The following is a 22477-nucleotide window of genomic DNA, read 5'->3' on the forward strand; positions in this document are numbered from 1 at the left end:
CATAGCTGTATATATATATATGAGTGCAATAATATATTTTTCCTGTTATAAATCTGCTCGTTGCACCATTAAAAATAGTTTTCATCCTCTCTCCGCATTGACAGTATTTACATTCCTTATAAAGATAGGTTCTTCAGTGTTTTTTTTGCTATATAGACTTTTTGTGTTGTCTTTAAGGTTCTTTGCACTCTTAGAAAAGAAGGTTCAATGGGGTTCTTGACTCACTTTATGCTGAAGAGGTTTTAAAGAGAAATGCCTTTCATGTTAAACTGGTTGTTTAAATCTTTTTCTAGAGATGTTTACGAGCTCATAAAATGCAATTTACATTTAAAAATGCATTAAAACAAAATTTTATCTATAAAATGATCCCATGATGGGAACCCACCTGACAGAACCCTTTACGGTTCTATAGAACCTTCATTGACAATTCTAAAAGTGCTACATTTACAAGTTCTTCAGGTGATGTTTTGAGGTACTTAAAGCCTTTAAAACTGTAAACACACACACACACACACACAAAACCTGGACATCAGGATATAAAGCCCTTTTGATTGCAATTGTAAGCTTTATTATTTTTAAATGTGTACCTCCTTATGAACCAGCATTGCTTAGAGTGACTGTTCTCTCTATCTAGCAACACAAACACTGTGCTATCACAATGAAAGAAGAGCCAAGCGGTCAATCGACAGACCCTCCACCTTACTTGCATGGTGTGTTCTCATGTATTCACTTAACATTTTATATTTACATTAATTCATTTGACACACTTTTTTTTTTCTTTCAATTGTGAAACATCACATGTCATAGAAGAGCCAGCAATATTTGTAGTAAGCAATGGCAAGTCTAAATGATAGTACTATAAATATAATATCTACATAGCTTGTCTAATTTGTAAAGTGCTGAATCATTTAGAATTAATTATTTAGATTCTGCTGACACCTTAGACTTGCACCGTCTGTTCCTTAAGTAAACATAAACCCCTTTTCCGCAGAGGTGATACCTGAGGGCTTCGTCAACCTAGCTTACACCCAGGATGAGAAACCTCAGGAAGGCACACCAGAGGAGCCACCAAATGAGGAGTCCTCTGCCAAATCAAAGGGCAAAAGCCGGTTCAGGTAGAAGCAGTTTTTTTTTTTTTTTCCATGAGAAAGCATTTGTCTAGAAAGAAAAACTAGATGTGTCTGATAAGTTTTGTAATTTGCAAGTAGATTAACTGATAAAATAAAGAAACATATAAATCAGTGCCACAAATTAACCAGAGCTTGGTGCAAAAATTCTACAGAAAATGGCAAAAATTCCAGCAATATTTAAAATGTTAATAAATAGATTTACTTATTAATAAATTACAATTTATTTATTTTTATTTGATTTTTTTGAGAGCCATACTTTCGATTTTACGTTAAATTTATTGTCATATGCATGTTACACCAATGAAATGCTTTGCATCAATTAAAAGAAACCTGCTATTTAAAAATTTACAACAAAAAGTCATATATAAATATAAACCAGATGCACAATGATAATGATGTGTCATTACACTGTGTATATATGACATATACACAGTGTAATGAACTGTTCTTGTTCAAGATTCCTATACTGTATTATTAAAAGAGTGTCCGTGTATTATGCTTAAGTCCTTCACCCTCCATAAAAACTATATTGAGGTTGAATGTTATGAAGTCAGTTTAATGCCTGTATTCGTGAAGATAAAAGCTGTTTGTTTTATTTTTAATACTTCGATAAGGTCTACTGGACGGTGGAAACATAAAGAGACCATACATGGGTTCACCTACCAATTTTTCAATAGTTCGAGGAGGAGTGCCAGTGATTTTCTCCGCACTCCTTATAACTCTTTGCAATGACTTTCGGTCCTGTACAATGCTGTTTCCGTACCACACAGACAAGCTGCTTGTTAACACACTTTCAATGGTTCAGTTCTACGGAAGTACAGTCGCTGTTGTGCCTTCTTGACCATTTGGGTGGTAATAAATGTCCAATAGTAATAGTAAGATAACAGAAATACAAATAAATCTACAGGTAGTTTTGTAACAAAATTAGTTGTAATTGTTCCTTGATATTTATACAATTGTCAAGGAAAGTTTGTGCTTGTGTTTTATCCTTCTAATTTCTCTTTGCCATTGTCACCAGCTTACTTTTTTATGTCAAAACCACTTTAGACATATTTATTGTACGTTTTTAAATACATTTGAAGTCAGATGATATTTTAATCCATTTCTTTTGGCTATATTGACAAATGACAGTTATTTACATTTTATCCAGTCCATTATTTTACTCACATAGTATTAAAAAACAACAGCCATCATATTTTAGTTTGCACATCCCTGGTCTAACATTATATTTCATATATTATATTGAAATTATTCTATTTTTTTATGGTTTAGCCACCAAAGTGACTGTATCAATTAATTAATTAAGCTGACTTGTGTAAATATGGCTTCATAAAGATAAAAAATGCCCAGAATTATAAAACTAGAGGACTTTTTTTCTCAATTGTACTTTTACTTGTTCTGTTTAAATAGAAAAAAGGAAAAAAAGCCCAAAAAGAAAGACGAGCCGGTGAAAGCAGTTGGATTTTTTCAGCTGGTAAGAATGCGCATCTCTTCTACATCTCATATGTAACTTTTGTAAGCAGTGATGTAACATGCAATGATAAACCCTGAGGGTAGAAGTCACGTGTTTGACTCATATGTTTATTGGGCTGCAGTTTCGGTATGCCACCTGTCCGGAGGTGCTGCTAATGCTGATTGGCCTGATATGTTCAGCTGCCCATGGCGTTGCATTGCCTCTCATGTGTGTGGTGTTCGGAGAAATGACTGACAGCTTTGTGATAAGTGGGCAGCAATATAATATGACAGGTATATTTAATAGTACAATACCCATAGTTTTGAAAGATAAGGAAACATCCATAAACTAATGACATAACTCCTTCTCAAATATCTCTCTGTTAAAGAATGGACAGATTTGAGTTTCTAATGTAAACTTTACCCTTAGTGTTACAGTTCAGCAATCATTTTATAAATATTTACTGTAATGCTGTGGCCTGGAACTGCTGGTTTCAAGAAATGTTTCTGCTAAATGTTTGCAGGCAACTTCACTGGAAACTTCACCTATAGTAACTTCACCTCCACCAACTCTTCAACGTGTTTGGCAGGTTCCCCTGAAATAGGCATTGAAAATAATATGACAAAGTGAGGAGCCGCCTGGTGTCAGATTCATTGTCATTGAATTCACTCATGAATAATTTAATGAAGTTTCTTAATTATTTTTTAAAATAAGTCACTAAGTTGTGAGACTGTTCACCTTTGATTCACTTCTTTTCTGATCCTTAACTTAAGCCTGTGGTTTGTTTACACAGACATGCTTATTACTTTGTTGCGATCGGGGCTGCGGTCCTGGTTCTGGGAACATTCCAGGTAATGCTTTTCCTGCTAACTGCTGCAAAACAAACAAAGAGGATCCGGGAGAAGTACTTTCATGCCATCCTACACCAGCAGATGTCATGGTTCGACACGCATCCGATTGGAGAGTTGAACATTAGGCTTACAGAGTAAGTGAAGTGCAACCATGTTCCAGACTCTGTTTCTGTCACCTGATATGTTCTTGGGTTACATTTCAGGTGTTTGATCTCAAAATGTATCAATCTCCTTTTTTCCCCTCAACGCAGTGATATAAACACAATCAACGATGGCCTTGGGGACAAGATCTGTGTGTTTGTCCAGTTCTTCTGCACATTTGTTACTGGTTTCATCATTGGTTTTATCTATGGCTGGAAGCTGACACTGGTCATTCTTGCTGTCAGTCCCCTGCTAGCAGGATCGGCTGCTGTTTGGTCTAAAGTATGTATAAAGTTTCTTTGTCTTTTTTTAGATCAAATTGTTTGATGAATAATCCTATACACAACATATCTTATACACAATATATTGTAAATATTTTACAATATAAATACATTTTATAAATGCAATATATATATATATATATATATATATATTGGTACAGCAGGGCAGGGGGAGAAAACTAAACATAAAATTGCATTTTTTTTAAAAAAGAGAAAAGTGGTTTACTGAACAAATTGTGTCTCTGTCTCTAAATATATTCAATTATAATTACATTTTTCTTAAAGATAAAAAATCTTTCCCTGCTAATGCTGTAAACTACATAGGGAGCCCTTACACTTTATAGAATTAGTTCACAAATTTCCTGATAATTTACTCACCCCCATGTCATCCAAGATGTTTATTTCTTTCTTTCATTAGTCGAAAAGAAAGTAAGGTTTTTGAGGAAAACATTCCAGGATTTTCTCCATATAGTTGACTTCACAACGGGTTAAAGGTCCAAATTGCAGTTTCATTGCAGCATCAAAGGGCTCTACATGATCCCAGCTGAGGAATAAGGTCTTGTCTAGTCGGTCATAAAAAAAAAAATGTATACACTTTTTAACCACAAATGTATTATGTATTGCAAATATTATAGTAATAGTAATGTATAATAATAGTAATGCGTGGCACATCACAGAGCAGTGCAAGACGAGCATTTGTGGTTAAAAAGTGTACAAATTTTTATTTTTTTAGAAAATTACAGATTGTTTCGCTAGACAAGACCTTATTCCTCAGCTGGGATCATGTAGAGCCCTTTGAAGCTGCACTGAAACGGCAATTTGGACCATCAAGTTGTTGTACCCTGGTGAAGTCCACTATATGGAGAAAAATCCTAGAATGTTTTACTCAAAAACCTTAATTTCTTTTCGACTGAAGAAAGAAAGACGTGAACATCTTGGATGAAATGGGGGTGAGTAAATTATCAGGAAATTTTAATTCTGAAGTGAACTAATACATTAAAGGTTACAATTAACAACAGAGACCAAACTGAGTTAAATTCAGTTGTTGTTTATTTTTAGATATAAAAACTCAAATAACAAATTGTATGCAAACATCTAAATTGCACTTAAGGCAGTTTTGGCATTAACTTCTAAATTTAATTATAAAATGAGTTTTCTACTCCAATTCGTTGTTAAAATAATCATTTACACAGTGGCTGTCATAACTTGTTTTCTTGATAAATTTATAAATAATTAAGACATCTCTAACAGGTTAAGTAAAATAGATCATGCATATATAGGATAAAATAGTGCATATATTCAGAGAAATCAGATCTCTAGCGAACTAACAAATGTGGACACTGAAGACTTACCTGAGGTAAATGTAATGTTAAGTGACATATCGTTTACATCTTTCCATGTTTGAAACACTGATTGAGTGATTACATGAGATAGGCTATGATAAGTTTCAGTAAGTTGTACTGTATCTTTCAACATACCTTCAGATGTTCATTCATGTTTATTCTGTAAGGAAGGAATGATTGGGTTCACTTGCGCTCCACCCTGCCGCTTGAACTGAAGGCGCCTATACAGCGATCTGTCACGCCACATCAGAGAGTGTCAAAACGGCATGATTGTTTGAATTCCATGATAAAATAGACAGAATTGAAAGATGACACTTTGTTTCTTATCGAAAGTAACAATACACAGAGTTTATTGTGATTATTGGTGGTTAATGGTGGTTCAAAGTGGTTATAGGCTAACGCTGTATTCGTTGTGTTCACATGCGTACCGAACCAAAAGACAAATACTGAAATTTCGAGATACAAACATGTTGTGCATTGTTACACCCCTATATAATATTTTATTTTAATAATTCATATTTTCTAAATGAAATAATTTGGTTTGGCTTCAGTACAAATACAAATGTTTTATCAAGATAAGTTGTAGGGCCCAATTTAATATCTTACAGATTCTTGCCACCTTGACCAGTAAGGAGCTTTCAGCATATGCTAAAGCAGGAGCAGTAGCTGAAGAGATTCTGGTCGCTATCAGGACTGTTGTGGCATTTAATGGACAGAAGAAAGCAGTGGAAAAGTGAGCACATTCTGTACCTTTCATTTATCAAGTTCACAACATTTGTCACTTAAATGAGAGAGATAAGACTGTGTCTTCTAAATGTCAAGAATGCGACCAAACTGTTTTAAGAGCCTGCGTATAGGTACATGGTGACAAACCGCTTTCTGTGACAAACTGTTTTCTGTATTTTAGGTATGAGAAAAACTTGATAGAAGCAAAGGACTTTGGGGTAAAGAAAGCCATTACCACTAATGTGTCCATGGGGTTGACACAGTTCATTATATTTGGCACTTATGCACTGGCATTTTGGTATGGGACAAAACTGTCTGTGGATGAACCAGAGAATTACACCATTGGAAGGGTCATCACTGTGAGTTTGTTAAACTTTATCTGTTTCTGAATAAAGATACAGCAGGAGAAATTTCTGAATAACCACCAACTTTGTTACTTTTGATCCCAGGTTTTCTTCTCTGTGATGATTGGCTCATTCTCTTTAGGTCAGGGTGCTCCAAACCTAGAGAGCATCGCCAAGGCCCGGGGTGCGGCCTATGAGGTCTACAAAACAATTGACATGGTACAAACTTTCAGGCTGTGCTCGATCTTCACAATAACGTTATTTTTTTATTATATGTATATGCTCATATTGTTATTCTGGATGACTGTTACATGTTGCAGCCTCGTCCCATTGACAGCAGTTCAAAAGTAGGTCACAAACCAGACCATGTGAAAGGAGATATTGAATTCAAGAACATCAACTTCAGCTATCCCTCCAGAAAAGATGTGAAGGTATTAATATTATAAGTACTTATGAAGCACATATTAATGCCTTATTCTGCATGACCATATTTTACATCCCATAATTCCCAATACCTTACCAACTTAACAACTACATTACTAACTATTAATAAGCAGTAATTAGGAGTTTATTGAGGCAAAAGTCATAGATAATAGTTAGTTTATAGTGAGAATTGGACCCTCAACTATAGTGTGACCAAATACTGATGAATTTTATGTCTGTAAAGTTGGCTTATTATCAATATTGTGATGATATATTGTCCAGCCTAAAAATGGTGACATACTAAAGACTGATTCAATTTGTCCCATCGCAGATTCTACAGGGAATGAGTCTGAAAGTGCCTCATGGAAAGACCATTGCTTTGGTTGGAGCCAGTGGCTGTGGGAAAAGCACAACAATTCAGCTTCTGCAGCGGTTCTATGACCCGGATGAAGGAGAGGTAAAACTGACATACCTAAAGAATCTTCCAATGAACAACCATAAATCATTTCACCTCTCAGTTAAAGCTGCATTCCTTCAATACTTCACGTGACGTGTGTGACACAAAATATGTTGTATTTTAGTTTACTGACGTGCATTCCATGAATGAAGAACTAATTAGTTTATGAAATGTATACGGTTGCAGGTGACTCTTGATGGTCATGATATCCGTTCTCTAAATGTGTGCTGGCTGAGGGAGAACATGGGTATCGTGAGTCAGGAGCCTGTTCTTTTTGGGACCACCATCGCAGAGAATATACGCTACGGCCGAGAAGACGCCACTGATGAGGATATTGAACGAGCCATTAGAGAGGCCAATGCATATGATTTCATTTCCAAACTACCAGATGTGAGTAGTGTAAAGTCAAACGTTTTGAAAAGTTATACCTCTAAAGTTATTGCATATTGCAGAACAAAAGATTTCCTTTTTATGATATCATTAAATTACAGTGTCTAAGAAATGGAAATGCATAATATATCAGTACCGTATTTGTTATCTGCCTATATATATATATATATATATATATATATATATATATTATTATTATTATTATTATTATTATTATTATTATTATTATTATTATTATTTTTTTTTTTTTTTTTTTTTTTTTTTATGAATATTTAATTGTGCATACACATTTCCCCTATTTTTACATTTTGATTACCTTTGCCATCATCTAATGCTCCCTTAAAGTTAATCTTTAAAAATATTAACAATTTAATAACAAATTGAAATATAATCTCCAAATGTACATTTGTCATGATGGACATTATAATGGTGGAATACCTAAATTCACTAGCATTTAAAATGATTGATTTTTAATTTTTAGTGTTTACTTTTTTAATTTAGACAAATTAGACATATCGGCCATTTATCAGAAATCAGCCATAACACCATCTGCTTCCCGATGGTGAAGGTGATTTCACCAAGTACATTCCAATCAACCAATTAGGGCTGGGAAAATAAATCAATGCATCGTGAATTGAGAAATGATTCTGCATCATTTTTCCTAATGCATCATGATTCTCTCTTGAATCATTCTGAGCAGCAGATAGGACTGCCTGCTTGCTTCCAATGCCTTACACACACCATCACGAATTACAAGTGTGTTTGTAGTGGGTTGTTTACATTAAAGGTAACCTAGAACTTTTTTTAAAAGATGTAATATAAGTCTAAGGTGTCCCCTGAATGTGTCTGTGAAGTTTCAGCTTAAAATACCTCATAGATTTTTTTTTAATTCATTTTTTTAACTGCCTATTTTGGGGCATAATTAGAAATGAGCCGATTCAGGGTGTGTGGCCCTTTAAATCTCGTGCTCCACACCCCAAGAGCTCGCACTTGCCTTAACATAAAAAAGTTTAAACAGCTAATATAACCCTCAAAATGGATCTTTACAAAGTGTTCATCGTGCAGCGTGTCTAATCGCGTAAGTACAGTGTTTATTTGGATGTTTACATTGATTCTGAATGAGTTTGATAGTGCTCTGTGGCTAACGGCTAATGCTACACTGTTGGAGAGATTTATAAAGAATGAAGTTGTGTTTATGAATTATACAGACTGCAAGTGTTTAAAAATGAAAATAGTCTTGTCTCCGTGAATACAGTAATAAACGATGGTAACGTTAACCACATTTAACAGTACATTAACAACATGCTAACGAAACATGTAGAAAGACAATTTACAAATATCACTAAAAATATCATGTTATAATGGATCATGTCAGTTATTATTGCTCCATCTGCCATTTTTTGCTGTTGTTATTGCTTGCTTACCTAGTCTGATGATTCAGCTGTGCACATCCAGACGTTAATACTGGCTGCCCTTGTCTAATGCCTTTCATAATGTTGGGAACATGGGCTGGCATATGCAAATATTGTTACGTAACAGTCGGTGTTATGTTGAGATTCGCCTGTTCTTCAGAGGTCTTTGAGATTTATATAAGAAGGAGGAAACAATGGAGTTTGTGACTCACTGTATGTCATTTCCATGTACTGAACTCTTGTTATTTAACTATGCCAAGGTAAATTAAATTTTTGAATCAAGGGCACTTTAATCTCGCGTCATAAAAGCATTCTGCTGAACATTCTCAGGCTCACCCGAATGCACGAGTGCTCTTCTTCGTGAGCATTTGAGTGTGCTTTTAAAAACTAGCCTAGAGCGCCATCTGCTGTTAAAAACTAAGCTCAGAATTGATTAGAGAGAGAATCTCGTTGCATTCGGAAAATCTCAGAATCGATCCATGAATTGAGAAGCATCGATTTATTTTTTTTTATTTATCAGATTTGAGGGACAAGTTTACAGTATATGTCAAGTGTAGGCATAAACCAGCACCAGGTGCTTCTACATCAGTGTTATTCACCTGTCATTTCCCTTTGATTTTAGGGATAAGTTATAGGTAGGGTAGGGTTAGGTTTAGGGGTAGGGGTGGTTAGGACTAAATTTTCAGACAGATATATTGATCCAGGGACATGTCTTACTTGGCAAAATGACTGACTGCTTATGGATTTGGACCTGAATTTTAATATTAGAGGATCTCTATAAAGAAATTAGCATTTTTAGACTGTATGTGCGCTACACTAGTTTGTGTTTGTTTAGTCTGAAAGTTGGTTAAAAAATTGTTTTCTCTGAGATAGAAGCTAAACACTATGGTTGGAGAGAGAGGAGCTCAACTGAGTGGAGGCCAAAAGCAGAGGATCGCTATTGCTCGAGCTCTCGTCAAAAACCCTAAAATCCTCCTGCTGGATGAAGCCACATCAGCCCTGGACACACAGAGCGAGTCTATTGTTCAGGCAGCTTTAGACAAGGTAATGCAAAGCAGTTCACGCTGTAACATTCAGGACATTTGCATGAGTACTGGAAAAGATATAGGTATAGTTGCAGATTATGAATACGAATATCTTTTATTACAGTTGTTGTTGTGGTAACAAAATTTTAACCAAACAATGTTCAAGACTGCAGTAAACAAGCAATAAATAATCATGTGTGTTGTTTCTTAGGCCAGAGCAGGACGTACTACCATTGTGATTGCACACCGCCTGTCAACTATTCGTTCAGCAGATATAATTGCAGGATTCAGCGACGGCAAAGTGGTTGAACAGGGCAGCCACAGAGAACTCATGGCCAAGCAAGGAGTGTACTATTCTCTTGTAATGCAACAGGTACATGTATGTCTCTCTACATGGGAACTATCTAATAGTGGGACAGGACAGAACCGACTTTATGAATTCCTATGCAGTTGTTGCCTAAATCTTGTTTTTCAAACTCAATACATTTAGCAGTATTCCTTCTCTTTTATTTTGCTTATTAAACTGGAAACCATGAAATTAATCACCTTTATTTTATTCTATTGACAGCCCGTATTTTTAACAGTAATACCAGTAAGAAATAATACACTTTTTATTATTACTTTTAAAGGTTTATACATCTTATATTATTCTTATAGCTAGAAGAAAAACTTGTGAAGAAATATTAATTGTATAATTATTCAATAAATATATATAATACAGTATAAAATAATATAAGATGTAATCTTGTTGTGTGTGTGTGTGTGTGTGTGTGTGTGTGTGTGTGTGTGTGTGTATATATATATATATATATATATATAAGTTTGGAGTCAGTAAGATTTAATGCTTTTAAAGTCTATTCTGGTCACCAAGGCTGCATTTTTTTGATCAATAAAACAGTAATTTTGTAAAGTAAAACTGTTTTCTATTTTAATATATGTTACCAATATAAATATGTTAATTTTATTCATGTGATGGCAAAGCTGCATTTTCAGCAGCCATTACTCCAGTCTTCAGTGTCACATGACTCGTCAGAAAGAAAAACCATGATACATTTTTTTTTTTTTCAGGATTCTATGATGAATAGAAAGTTGAAAAATGGCAATGATTTGAAATAGAAATCTTTGGTAACATTATGAATGTCTTTTACTTTCACTTGACTGATCAATTTAATGCAACCTTACTCAAAAAAAAAAATGTTAAAGTCCCACTGTAGTCAATAATTTTAACCTTTACAACTCATCTTTGATCACCAAAATTAAATTTTTTTTCCTGTGAAAAAAATTCTTCATGCTTTAAAAATAGTTTGAATGTAACTCTACACCATTGCTTCATTTAGTATAAGCGGATTCATGAATATGCTAATTTGCCCCGCCTCTACTCACTCACACCAGCTCAGAGATCCACTTGGTCAACTTAGTGAGGCAAACGCTGCACAGTGGTATCGTATTTTACAACGTCGTACACATAAACGGTAATCAATATAATTAGCCTTTTGTTTGACTATGTTATGAAACAGATAATAATGTTTTGCTAATGTTACACAAACCATGTTCCCGTTCATGAGTCAGACAGCTGTCTAATTCATTATACTTAGAAACACTTTGAACAAGAACAGTACGTCAGTGGCACGTTGACGTGATTGGTTACAAGGTAGTTTTTGATGTCGGAAACACCAGCAATATCAAACCGCGCGTTTGAGACTGTCTTTTTTATTTTTAATACTCAGCAATGGTGTTTGACTTATGAATTTGCACATAGTTTGTCTTAAAGCATATTAAAAACACCACATAGGCATATAAACAACATTAAAAACTTGATATTCACCACAGAGGGACTTTATTTCTTAAAAAAAAAAAAAATTTGGAATAGTGTATGTGTGTGTGTATTGTTTGCAGTGCCATGACAATATAAAAGACAAATATAATGGAAACAATATATTACCATTATAATATCACACTTAATATGTATGCTACTCGGTATAAATGAGTCTGAGAAATCATTTAAAAACTAGGATTTTAAAAACTCCCTGAATCCTTTAGGAAGGTTCTCTCATAAGCGGACCTCATATTTGGGTTTCTTTGGCATAATTTGTTTTCATTTAATTTACACTAACAGAGCGCAGGGAGACCAAATGATGATCTTGATGCCAATGAGGATGATATTCAGGATGTTTCTGAGGGAGACACCGGTGAGGAATGTTCAGACACAGAGACTCCTGAAGGAGGAGAGGAAATTAAAATGGAGAGCGGAACTCTTAGAAACAGCTTAAGACGTGGCAGTACGAGACGTTCCTCAAGAAAGAAGTCCTCTTCAAAGAAGAAGAGCAAGAAATCCAAAAAAGACAAAAAGGTACATGCTCCAGTCTTCACTGCTTTAATGCTATTGAGAGTTAATCATACTTGTGATTTATAAATTAGCAATTAGATAATTAAGAAAAAAAAAATTATCTTGTAGGAAAAGGAAGAAGTTACAGAAATACCTTTCACTAAAATTCTGGCTCTGAACAAGCCGGAATGGCCTTACCTGCTGGTGGGCACACTGGCCAGCCTTGTGGGCGGAGCTGTTTATCCCTGTGTGGCCATTCTGTTTGCCAAAATCATTGGTGTGAGTGTCCTTTGTCTTTATTCATACATCTGAATAAAAATCTCTATTGTGTATATTTTTGCTTCCTGCTCATCTCCCCATGATCGTTTAAAAATGATTGATATAAAAATTGTGGATTGGATACTATATATCCCATAAGCAGCATTGAGGGTAATACATTACAAGTAATTTGAGTTACATAATCAGATTGTGTTTTCCAAGTAACTAGTAAAGTAATGCATTACTTTTAAATTTACAACAAAATATCTGAGTTACTTTTTCAAATATGTAATGCAAGTTAATTGGTTTTTCCCATTTACATTGCTCTCCTGTGAGTGTAAATATAATCGTTATTCTAGACTAAATGTTACCATACATTAACTCATTTACTTCTTCTCCTGCATCCTATTCTTCTGTAATCCAGAATGGCAGCACAGCTAAGAGGTTTGTTTTGAGTTGCGCCCTCTACTGTACCGGCGTGAATTTGCATCTCTTTCAGCCTTCAGGCTTATTCATTTCACTTTTGTTGTGAAATTGCCTTTACATTTGCCAATAATACAACTTTTTTTATTGTTATACAAACAAACAAGCAGCCCAGATGAGAAAAAGTAATGCAAAAGTACCGTAACACTACTTTCCATAAAAAGTAACTAAGTAACGTGATTAGTTACTTTTTTAGAGAGTAACGCAATCTTGTAATGCATTACTTTTAAAAACAACTTTCCCCAACACTACTCATAAGCACAAAGCATTTATAATGATTTAACCAAGATGTTCGATTCAATAGAACCTCTTCTGTTTGTAGGTGTTTGCAGAGGTCGATCCTGAAGTAAAGCGACAGAAGACCATGATGTTCTCACTCTTCTTTCTGCTAACTGGAGCAGTGGCCTTTATAACTTATTTCTTCCAGGTGAGATTTTGTTGGGTTATTAGTAGCGTTCACTATCATTTCTATTGCTTTATACTTGGGGTTAGTGGTTAGCTTAATACTCAACTTAGGCATCCTTCGGCAACCCTTATATATATTGTATGCAAGTTTCACATCTGTTGCTCTTTCCTTTCCAAGGGCTTCATGTTTGGTAAATCTGGGGAGCTTCTAACCATGAGGTTGAGAAGGCAGGCTTTCAATGCCATGATAAGACAGGTACGGCACATTACTGTATAGTAATGCAGCTGAGAGCTAATCTGGCACAAACAAATGGCTATTGAAATGTGTGCTTCATCCTCAAGCCTATTTCTCTTAACAGGAGATTGCCTGGTTTGATGACAACAACAATGCAGTGGGAGTCCTGACCACTAAATTAGCCACAGATGCGTCTCTGGTTAAAGGGGTGAGTGGAACACAGTGATTTGCCATCAGAACCAGTAATTAAGCTTTCACTGTGGATACAGCCTGTGTTTTGGCTCTGGTTCATTACATCCATCTCTTTAAACCGTTATAGGCCTGGCTGAATCTATTTCTCAGTTGTATTAATGTGAGAGCTAATCCATATGACTACAGCTTCTGCCATTCAAAAGTTTAGGGTTGGTAATATTTATTTAATTATTTTTAAAGAAGTCTCACCAAGGCTGCATTTATTTATCATCAAAAACGCAGTAAAAACAGTTATGTTGTAAAATGTTATTACAATATAAAATAATTGTATACTATTTTAAAATATATTTTAAAATGTAATTCATTCCTGTGATGGTAAAGCTGAATTTTCGTCATCGTTACTTCAGTCTTCAGTCTCAAATGATCCTTTAGAAGTCATTCCAATATGCTGATATTCCAATATGCAAGAAACATTTCTTTGGTTACACTTTATTTCGTTGGTCCACTTCAGACATTCTACTAACTTCAAGTAACTTTACAACTACATGTCAACTCTCATTAGAGTATTAGTAGACTGTTAGGTTTTGATTCAGTGTTAGGGTTTGGGTTTGTAGAATAAGTTGACAGGTTGTTGCAAAGTTACAGACTTTTAGATAACTCTTTATAACTTTATAAAGTCAGAGCTGTGAGTTATAAAGTCAGAACTGCAAGTTATAAAGTCAGAACTGTGAGATATAAAGTCAACTGCGTGATATAAAATCAGAACTGTAAGATATAAAGTCAGAACTGTGAATTATAAAGTCAGAACTGTGAGATATAAAGTCAGAATTGCAAGTTATAAAGTCAGAACTGTGAGATATAAAGTCAGAACTGTGAGATATAAAGTCAGGACTGAGATATAAAGTCAGAACTGCAAGTTATAAAGTCAGAACTGTGAGATATAAAGTCAACTGCGTGATATAAAATCAGAACTGTGAGATATATCAAGTCAGAACTGTGAGATATAAAGTCAGAACTGCGAGTTATAAAGTCAGAACTGCGAGTTATAAAGTCAGAACTGCAAGTTATAAAGTCAGAACTGTGAGTTATAAAGTCAGAACTGTGAGATATAAAGTCAGAACTGCAAGTTATAAAGTCAGAACTGTGAGATATAAAGTCAACTGCGTGATATAAAATCAGAACTGTGAGATATAAAGTCAGAACTGTGAGTTATAAAGTCAGAATTGTGAGATATAAACATGCAATTGTGTGTTATAATGTCCAACTGTGAGGTGAAAAAGACTGATGTTTTTTTTTTTCTTCAAAATTGTGAGTTTATATCTCAGAATTGCATGTTGTAAAGTCAAATTGCGAGATATAATCTCACAATTTTAAAGGTGCTGTAGAACATCTTTTTAAAAGATGTAATATAAGTCTAAGGTGTCCCCTGAATGTGTCTGTGAAGTTTCAGCTCAAAATACCCCATAGATTTTTTTTAATTAATTTTTTTATCTGCCTATTTTGGGGCATCATTAAATATGAGCCGATTTAGGCTGCGCTCTGTGAGCTTCCCGAGCTTCCATACTTTACTGTTACCTTTGATCAACTGAATGCATCTTTGCTTACTAACCCAAATCTTACTGACCCAAAATTTTGAATGGTAGTGTATATAAATATTTAGTCTTATACTGGAGTAAACATACTCTTATACTGTACCATAAGATCTGACATCCAAATAGCCTGTTTAGTTGTGTAGTGTCTTAATTGCTTCTGCCTTTTTCTCGTCTCTAGGCAGCAGGATCCAGATTAGGACTGGCCACAAACACTATCTGTGCTCTTGGCATCGCTGTCATTGTGGCGTTTATCCATAGCTGGCAGCTCACCTTGCTTATACTTACCTGTGTCCCCTTCCTCACGGGGGCAAATTTCATCAAGATGAGAGCCATGGCAGGACACACCTCCAAAGACCAAAGTGCACTGGAGATGTCTGGCAAGGTACGGTACACTGGTCATTGACCTTTATTTTTGGTTTTGTTTGAGAACAATGTGATTCAATTTATTCAGTAAATGATTAGGTAAGGTTAATTGGTAGCTGATGGTATCCTTTCCAACTCTTCCTCTCAGATATCCACAGAAACTGTTGAGAACTTCAGGACGGTTGTTGCATTAACCCGTGAAGATGTCTTCTTCCGAAAGTTTAATGACAGCCTGATCCTGCCATATCGGTAAAATAATTTTCAAGATTAAAAACCTCAATACAGGGGTTTTCAAACTGAGGTCCAGGGGCCAAAAGGGGGTGCTAGGGGGCCCATGGAAAATTAAGCAAACGATAAAAGAAAAAATATTTTACAGGCAGTGTTATTTTATTTTTTATTTAAGTTTTGTTATAGTTTTATTAATGTTTATAATTAATATTATTAATTTTTAGCTCTCATGTTTGTACTTTTTTTCTCATTTAATTGTTTGTATTTTCTTTATCTTTGTCATTTTGTTATTGTTGTTGTTTTGTTTTTTGAATATTGCTATTTAGGTTTAATTTATTTTTATTTCAGTTTTAATTTTCATTTTATGTCATTTTAGTTTTTATTTATTTACAGTTAATTTTAGTGCTTCAGCTTATTTCAGTTATTACCAAAGCAACATTTCTTATTTTCTCATTCTCATTTCTCATTTTTCAACTAATATTTATATTTTATTTTATCTTAGCTTTATTTCAATGAACAGAAATGTTTTCAAAAGATTTATATTTAGTTTTAGTTAACAATAACAACTGTGATTTATAGGGTTAACTTAAAATATTTAATTTTAAAATTGTTTAAAATGTTTGAAAATATATTTGTGTGAAAAGATACAAATATAAATGTAACAAATAATTACTTAATTTTATAAATATAATCTTATATTTAATAAATATTAATAAAATTAATACTTATATTTAATAGTTGTTGCTCGCAAGAGAATCATTATATTTGAGGATCATACACCCCAATCGAATATAAGTTTTCAAAAACTTTTGATATTTCAGATCTAGTTTGTGTAATGCACCCATCTACGGAATCACCTTTGCCCTTGCCCAAGCCATTCCTTACATGGTCAATGCTGCAATCTTCCGCTTTGGAGCCTGGCTTATTGCACACTGTTACACGCAATATGAAAATGTTTTCCTGTAAGTACAGTTTGTATGAAGACTTTATCAATAATATGTTTTTTGAAAATTTCATACATGCTCTTTACCACGTGTTGGTTCCTCCTCCACAGGGTATTTTCTGTGATTATCTTTGCAGCAATGAACATTGGCCAGTCCTCATCATTCGCTCCTGACTTCGCCAAAGCCAAAGCAGCAGCTGGGCGGATCTTACTGCTGCTAGAGAAGAAACCAGCCATTGATATCTATGATGAGTCTGGAGACCGACCAGTAAGTGTGAAATTCTAGAGTTTGTGGCATGACGCTGTCAAAAATAAAATAAAATAAAATAAAATAAAATAAAATAAAATAAAATAAAATAAAATAAAATAAAATAAAATATTCTTTTAATAATTAAAAAAAAAAATGTTTTCCTTTTTTCAGACAAACTTTTCAGGGCATATTGAATTCCGAGATGTGCAATTCTCCTACCCAACCCGTCAGAATGTGAAAGTCTTACAGGGCTTGAATATCTCAGTGTCTCAGGGACAGACTTTGGCTCTGGTGGGCAGCAGTGGCTGTGGAAAGAGCACCACCATTCAGCTTTTAGAACGTTTCTACGACCCTGCGGCAGGCCAAGTGGTGAGTTCATCAGGTGGTTTATGTGTGCCTAAAGGTCTAAACCATTATTTTGGCTCAAGTGTTCAATTTATGGCATACATTGTGCCTGATTTTTGCTTGTTGCACAGTTTGTAGATGGTAATGACACCAAAAATGTGAACCTGGCATGGCTGCGCGCGCAGATGGGGCTGGTGTCTCAGGAGCCTATTCTCTTTGATTGCACCATCGCTGAGAACATTCAGTATGGGGACAACAGCCGTGTCGTCACCCAGGAGGAGATTGAGGAAGCTGCGAAGAAGGCCAACATACATAATTTTATCCTTGGCCTTCCAGAGGTATGCATGATGTTTCCCTTAATATGTGTGTGTATTAATTTTGCTTTACAAACAAGTACGCTACAATTTATTTGATCAAAATAAAGTAAATATTGAGAAATATTATTACCATTTAAAATAAATATTTTTTATTTGAATATATTTTAAAATGTAATTTATTCCTGTGATGGCCAAGCTGAATTTTCTGCAGCCATTATTCCAGTCTTCAGTGTCACATGATCCTTCAGAAAACAATATTGATTTGGTTCCCAAGAAACATTTATTATTATTATCAATGTTGAAAACAGTTGTGCTGCTTTATTTATATATATATATATATATATATATTATATATATATATATATATATATACATACAGTGGGTACGGAAAGTATTCAGACCCCCTTAAATTTTTCACTCTTTGTTATATTGCAGCCATTTGCTAAAATCATTTAAGTTCGTTTTTTTTTCCTCATTAATGTACACACATTTTTGCAGATTTATTAAAAAAGAAAAACTGGTCCTAAGTATCACATGGTCCTAAGTATTCAGACCCTTTGTGTTTAGTAGAAGCACCCTTTTGGTCTAATACCTTCATGAGTCTTTTTGGGAAAGATGCAACAAGTTTTTCACACCTGGATTTGGGGATCCTCTGCCATTCCTCCTTGCAGATCCTCTCCAGTTCTGTCAGGTTGGATGGTAAACGTTGATGGACAGCCATTTTTAGGTCTCTCCAGAGATGCTCAGTTGGGTTTAAGTCAGGGCTCTGGCTGGGCCATTCAAGAACAGTCACGAAGTTGTAGTGAAGCCACTTCTTCGTTATTTTAGCTGTGTGCTTAGGGTCATTGTCTTGTTGGAAGGTAAACCTTCGGCCCAGTCTGAGGTCCTGAGCACTCTGGAGAAGGTTTTTATCCAGGATATCCCTGTATTTGGCCGCATTCATCTTTCCCTCGATTGCAACCAGTCGTTCTGTCCCTGCAGCTGAAAAACACCCCCACAGCATGATGCTGCCACCACCATGCTTCACTGTTGGGACTGTATTAGACAGGTGATGAGCAGTGCCTGGTTTTCTCTACACATCAGTCTCATCAGACCAGAGAATCTTATTTCTCACCATCTTGGAGTCCTTCAGGTGGGCTTTCATGTGTCTTGCACTGAGGAGAGGCTTCCTTTGGGCCACTCTGCCATAAAGCCCCGACTGGTGGAGGGCTGCAGTGATGGTTGCCTTTTACAACTTTCTCCCATCTCCCGACTGCATCTCTGGAGCTCAGCCACAGTGATTTTTTGGGTTCTTCTTTACCTCTCTCACCAAGGCTCTTCTCCCCCAATAGCTCAGTTTGGCCGGACGGCCAGCTCTAGGAAGGCTTCTGATCGTCCCAAACGTCTTCCATTTAGGGATTATGGAGGCCACTGTGCTCTTAGGAACCTTAAGTGCAGCAGACATTTTTTTTGTAACCTTGGCCAGATCTGTGCCTTGCCCCAATTCTGTCTCTGAGCTCTTCAGGCAGTTCCTTTGACCTCATGATTCTCATTTGCTCTGACATGCACTGTGAGCTGTAAGGTCTTATATAGACAGGTGTGTGGCTTTCCTAATCAAGTCCAATCAGTATAACACAGCTGGACTCAATTTAAGGTGTAGAACCATCTCAAGGATGATCAGAAGAAAAGGGTCTCAATACTTAGGACCATGTGATATTTCAGTTTTTCTTTTTTAATAAATCTGCAAAAATGTCAACAATTCTGTGTTTTTTTCTGTCAATATGGGGTGATGTGTGTACATTAATGAGGAAAAAATGAACTTAAATGATTTTAGCAAATGGCTGCAATATAACAAAGAGGGAAAAATTTAAGGGGGTCTGAATACTTTCCGTACCCACTGTGTATATATATGTGTGTGTGTGTGTGTGTGTGTGTGTGTGTGTGTGTGTGTGTGTGTGTGTGTGTATATATAAAATAATGTTCAAAGCAACAGAATTTATTTATATTATTATTTAAAAAATATTCAAAATATAAATTGTTTTTACTGTCACTTTTGATCAATTTAATGCATTCTTGCTGAACAAAAGTATTAATTTCTTTAAAAAATAATAACACTTAATTAACACTTGTAACACTTTTCAATAAAGTTCCATTTGATAACATAAGTTAACATTAATAATTTTAAAGCATTTATTTGTTTATTTATTTTTCAACATTCACTAATACATTATTCAAATCAAAAGTTGTGTTTGATAATATTGTTTAATGGACCTGAACTATCATGAACTAACTATGAACAGTTGTATTTTTATTAAAGAATGTAAACAAAGGTTAATATCTACTATAACAAATGTTTGTTAGTTAATGCATTTTGTAACTAAAATTAACTACTGAAAACTTATTGTAAAGTGTTACTATTATATTATATTATATTATATTATATTATATTATATTATATTATATTATATTATATTATATATTACTAGTTACTTGAAAAGTAATCTGATTACATATCTCACGTTACTTGTAATGTGTACTTGTAATTCCCAACACTGATATTATATCATATTCTACACTAAAAAATGCTGGGTTAAAAACAACCCAAGTTGGGTTGAAAATGGACAAACCCAGGAATTGGGTTGTTATAACCCAGCGGTAGGGTTAAATGTTTGCCCAACCTGCTGGGTAGTTTTATTTAACTCAACTATTGTTTAAAAAATACTGTATTGCTTAATTAAGATTAACCCAAAGTATGTTGGAAATGAACATTTATTAATGTTCAATGAATAATTATTAAACAATAAACATTTATTAAATTGCTGATTAACAAATTTATATTAATAAACTATTAAACTATTAAATTTATATTAATAAAATATTAAAGCTTATTAATAAACATTCACCTTTTGTCTATTATTGTTGCCTCTAATTGCATCTGGTTTTTAATTTCCCAACTATTTTGGGTTCATTTTAAGCTAGCCATATAGCAATTTTTAAACAATAGTTGGTTTAAATAAAACTACCCAGCAGGTTGGGCAAACATTTAACCCAACCGCTGGGTTTGTCCATTTTCAACCCAACTTGGGTTGTTTTTAACCCAGCATTTTTTAGAGTGTATTCTGTTCTGTTCTATTCTATTCTATTATACATCAAAGCCGTCTATAAAAACTGTCTCTTTATACATATGTAATATCCCTTCAGAAATACAACACTCGAGTTGGAGATAAAGGCGCCCAGCTGTCTGGAGGACAGAAGCAAAGGATAGCCATTGCTCGAGCTCTGGTCCGCAAGCCCAAACTTTTGCTGCTGGACGAGGCCACATCAGCCCTCGACACAGAGAGCGAGAAGGTTTGTAAAAACTGTTACACATACATATTTGCAAAACTATTTAAGAGTATGTCATCATTAAGCTAATTTGATTTATTCCAACTGTTCCCTTTTTGACGCTGTTAGGACAATATGCAATTCTGTCTTGAACCAGCAGGTGGCACTTTTGGTAGTTTGAACTTGTGTGCTTGTGGTCCTGTTGCTTTTAGGGAATGCCTTGAAAATCACGGATTTATACTCTACACACTTGTATTTTATCACATTTAGAAAAAGAAAAAAAAGAAGATCAAACCTAAGAATCAAGCCATTCATAAAAGTGCTGCTTTAAATATGCATTTACTACTTAGTATTCATTATGTGCATATTACATCATTTTTGTGGAAGCTTAACTTTAAAGTTTCGGCCACTTCTTTCTCTCCTGCTATACAGATTGTGCAGAAGGCTCTCGATGACGCTCGGCTTGGCCGCACATGTATCGTCATTGCCCACCGCTTGTCCACTATTCAGAATGCTGACATCATCGTGGTGGTTCAGAATGGCAAGGTGATTGAGCAGGGAACACATGCCCACCTCATAGACAAACAAGGGGCCTACTATGCTCTGGTGAATGCACAAGTATCTGCTCACTAACTTAAACTCTAGTGTTTGTATATCTAAAATGAAGGGCAAAGATAAGTATTTAAATGGTGCAGTTAATCTTACATTTAAATTTAAACGAGGGTGTATTTTTTTTACTAAATGTTACGCGAATTCATTTTAAGAAGCTTACAATCAAATTCTGCACAATATTATTTGAAAAACAGAATTTAAATGTTTTAATTGTCATGTGGCCAGATATTAACAGGAGAAACAAACAAACAAACAAAAAAATCAAGGCCTTTGTTGCTTGTACACTTTCTTTTTGTTACTTTGTTACAGCTCATTGAAAAGATACTATTCTTATATAAAAAGATGTTGTATATCTACAGATTTATTTTTCTCAATTTTTATATACAAATATTGTTTGTTATATGTATTCTATATAGTGTATGTATTGATATTTTATTGTACATAAAGCAATTTACAGTAAAACTCCCTTGACACTTTTGTCCCCCAACGCATCTTTACCTTAACAGTCAATTGCAACAGTTCTACCTACAAATTTTGCAGGTTTGTACAGTGAGCATAAACCATTTGAATGTGAATATTCGCATAAGTGTTTTGTTTATATGACCTCAGCATCGCATGGGGGCGCAATGTGCTCGTGGTTCGAGCCTCC

At 34.7% G+C, this 22477-nt stretch overlaps 1 protein-coding gene across 2 annotated transcripts; it reads left to right on the forward strand.

The window, feature by feature from the left end:
* Window positions 1-658: 658 nt before the first annotated feature.
* abcb5 (ATP-binding cassette, sub-family B (MDR/TAP), member 5) lies at window positions 659-22477 on the forward strand. 2 transcript variants are annotated; one of them, XM_067393210.1, is made up of 28 exons: window positions 659-710; window positions 992-1109; window positions 2541-2604; window positions 2726-2888; window positions 3107-3209; window positions 3377-3568; window positions 3686-3857; window positions 5808-5932; window positions 6107-6284; window positions 6375-6488; window positions 6590-6700; window positions 7024-7149; window positions 7336-7539; window positions 9825-9995; window positions 10188-10349; window positions 12093-12326; window positions 12438-12581; window positions 13366-13470; window positions 13627-13704; window positions 13808-13891; window positions 15646-15849; window positions 15979-16079; window positions 16880-17020; window positions 17113-17269; window positions 17423-17620; window positions 17728-17934; window positions 21094-21240; window positions 21649-22477. In XM_067393210.1, exons 1-28 carry the CDS (start codon window positions 659-661, stop codon window positions 21847-21849), a joined length of 4056 nt encoding a protein of 1351 aa, XP_067249311.1. In that variant the 3' UTR covers window positions 21850-22477. The 2 variants fall into 2 exon arrangements, with proteins under 2 accessions (XP_067249311.1, XP_067249307.1); XM_067393206.1 differs by having other exon boundaries at window positions 2726-2876; window positions 12432-12581.

This window comes from Chanodichthys erythropterus, chromosome 2, assembly GCF_024489055.1.
Source record: "Chanodichthys erythropterus isolate Z2021 chromosome 2, ASM2448905v1, whole genome shotgun sequence".
NCBI classification, from domain to species: domain Eukaryota; kingdom Metazoa; phylum Chordata; class Actinopteri; order Cypriniformes; family Xenocyprididae; genus Chanodichthys; species Chanodichthys erythropterus.

Excerpts from the sequence above, each read along its gene's own strand:
- abcb5 (XM_067393210.1), top strand. The coding sequence starts at position 659 with ATGAAAGAAGAGCCAAGCGGTCAATCGACAGACCCTCCACCTTACTTG. Across the intron at positions 3,858-5,807 it reads CGGCTGCTGTTTGGTCTAAA|ATTCTTGCCACCTTGACCAG; the intron begins GTATGTATAAAG and ends AATATCTTACAG. Across the intron at positions 17,621-17,727 it reads ACCCTGCGGCAGGCCAAGTG|TTTGTAGATGGTAATGACAC; the intron begins GTGAGTTCATCA and ends CTTGTTGCACAG.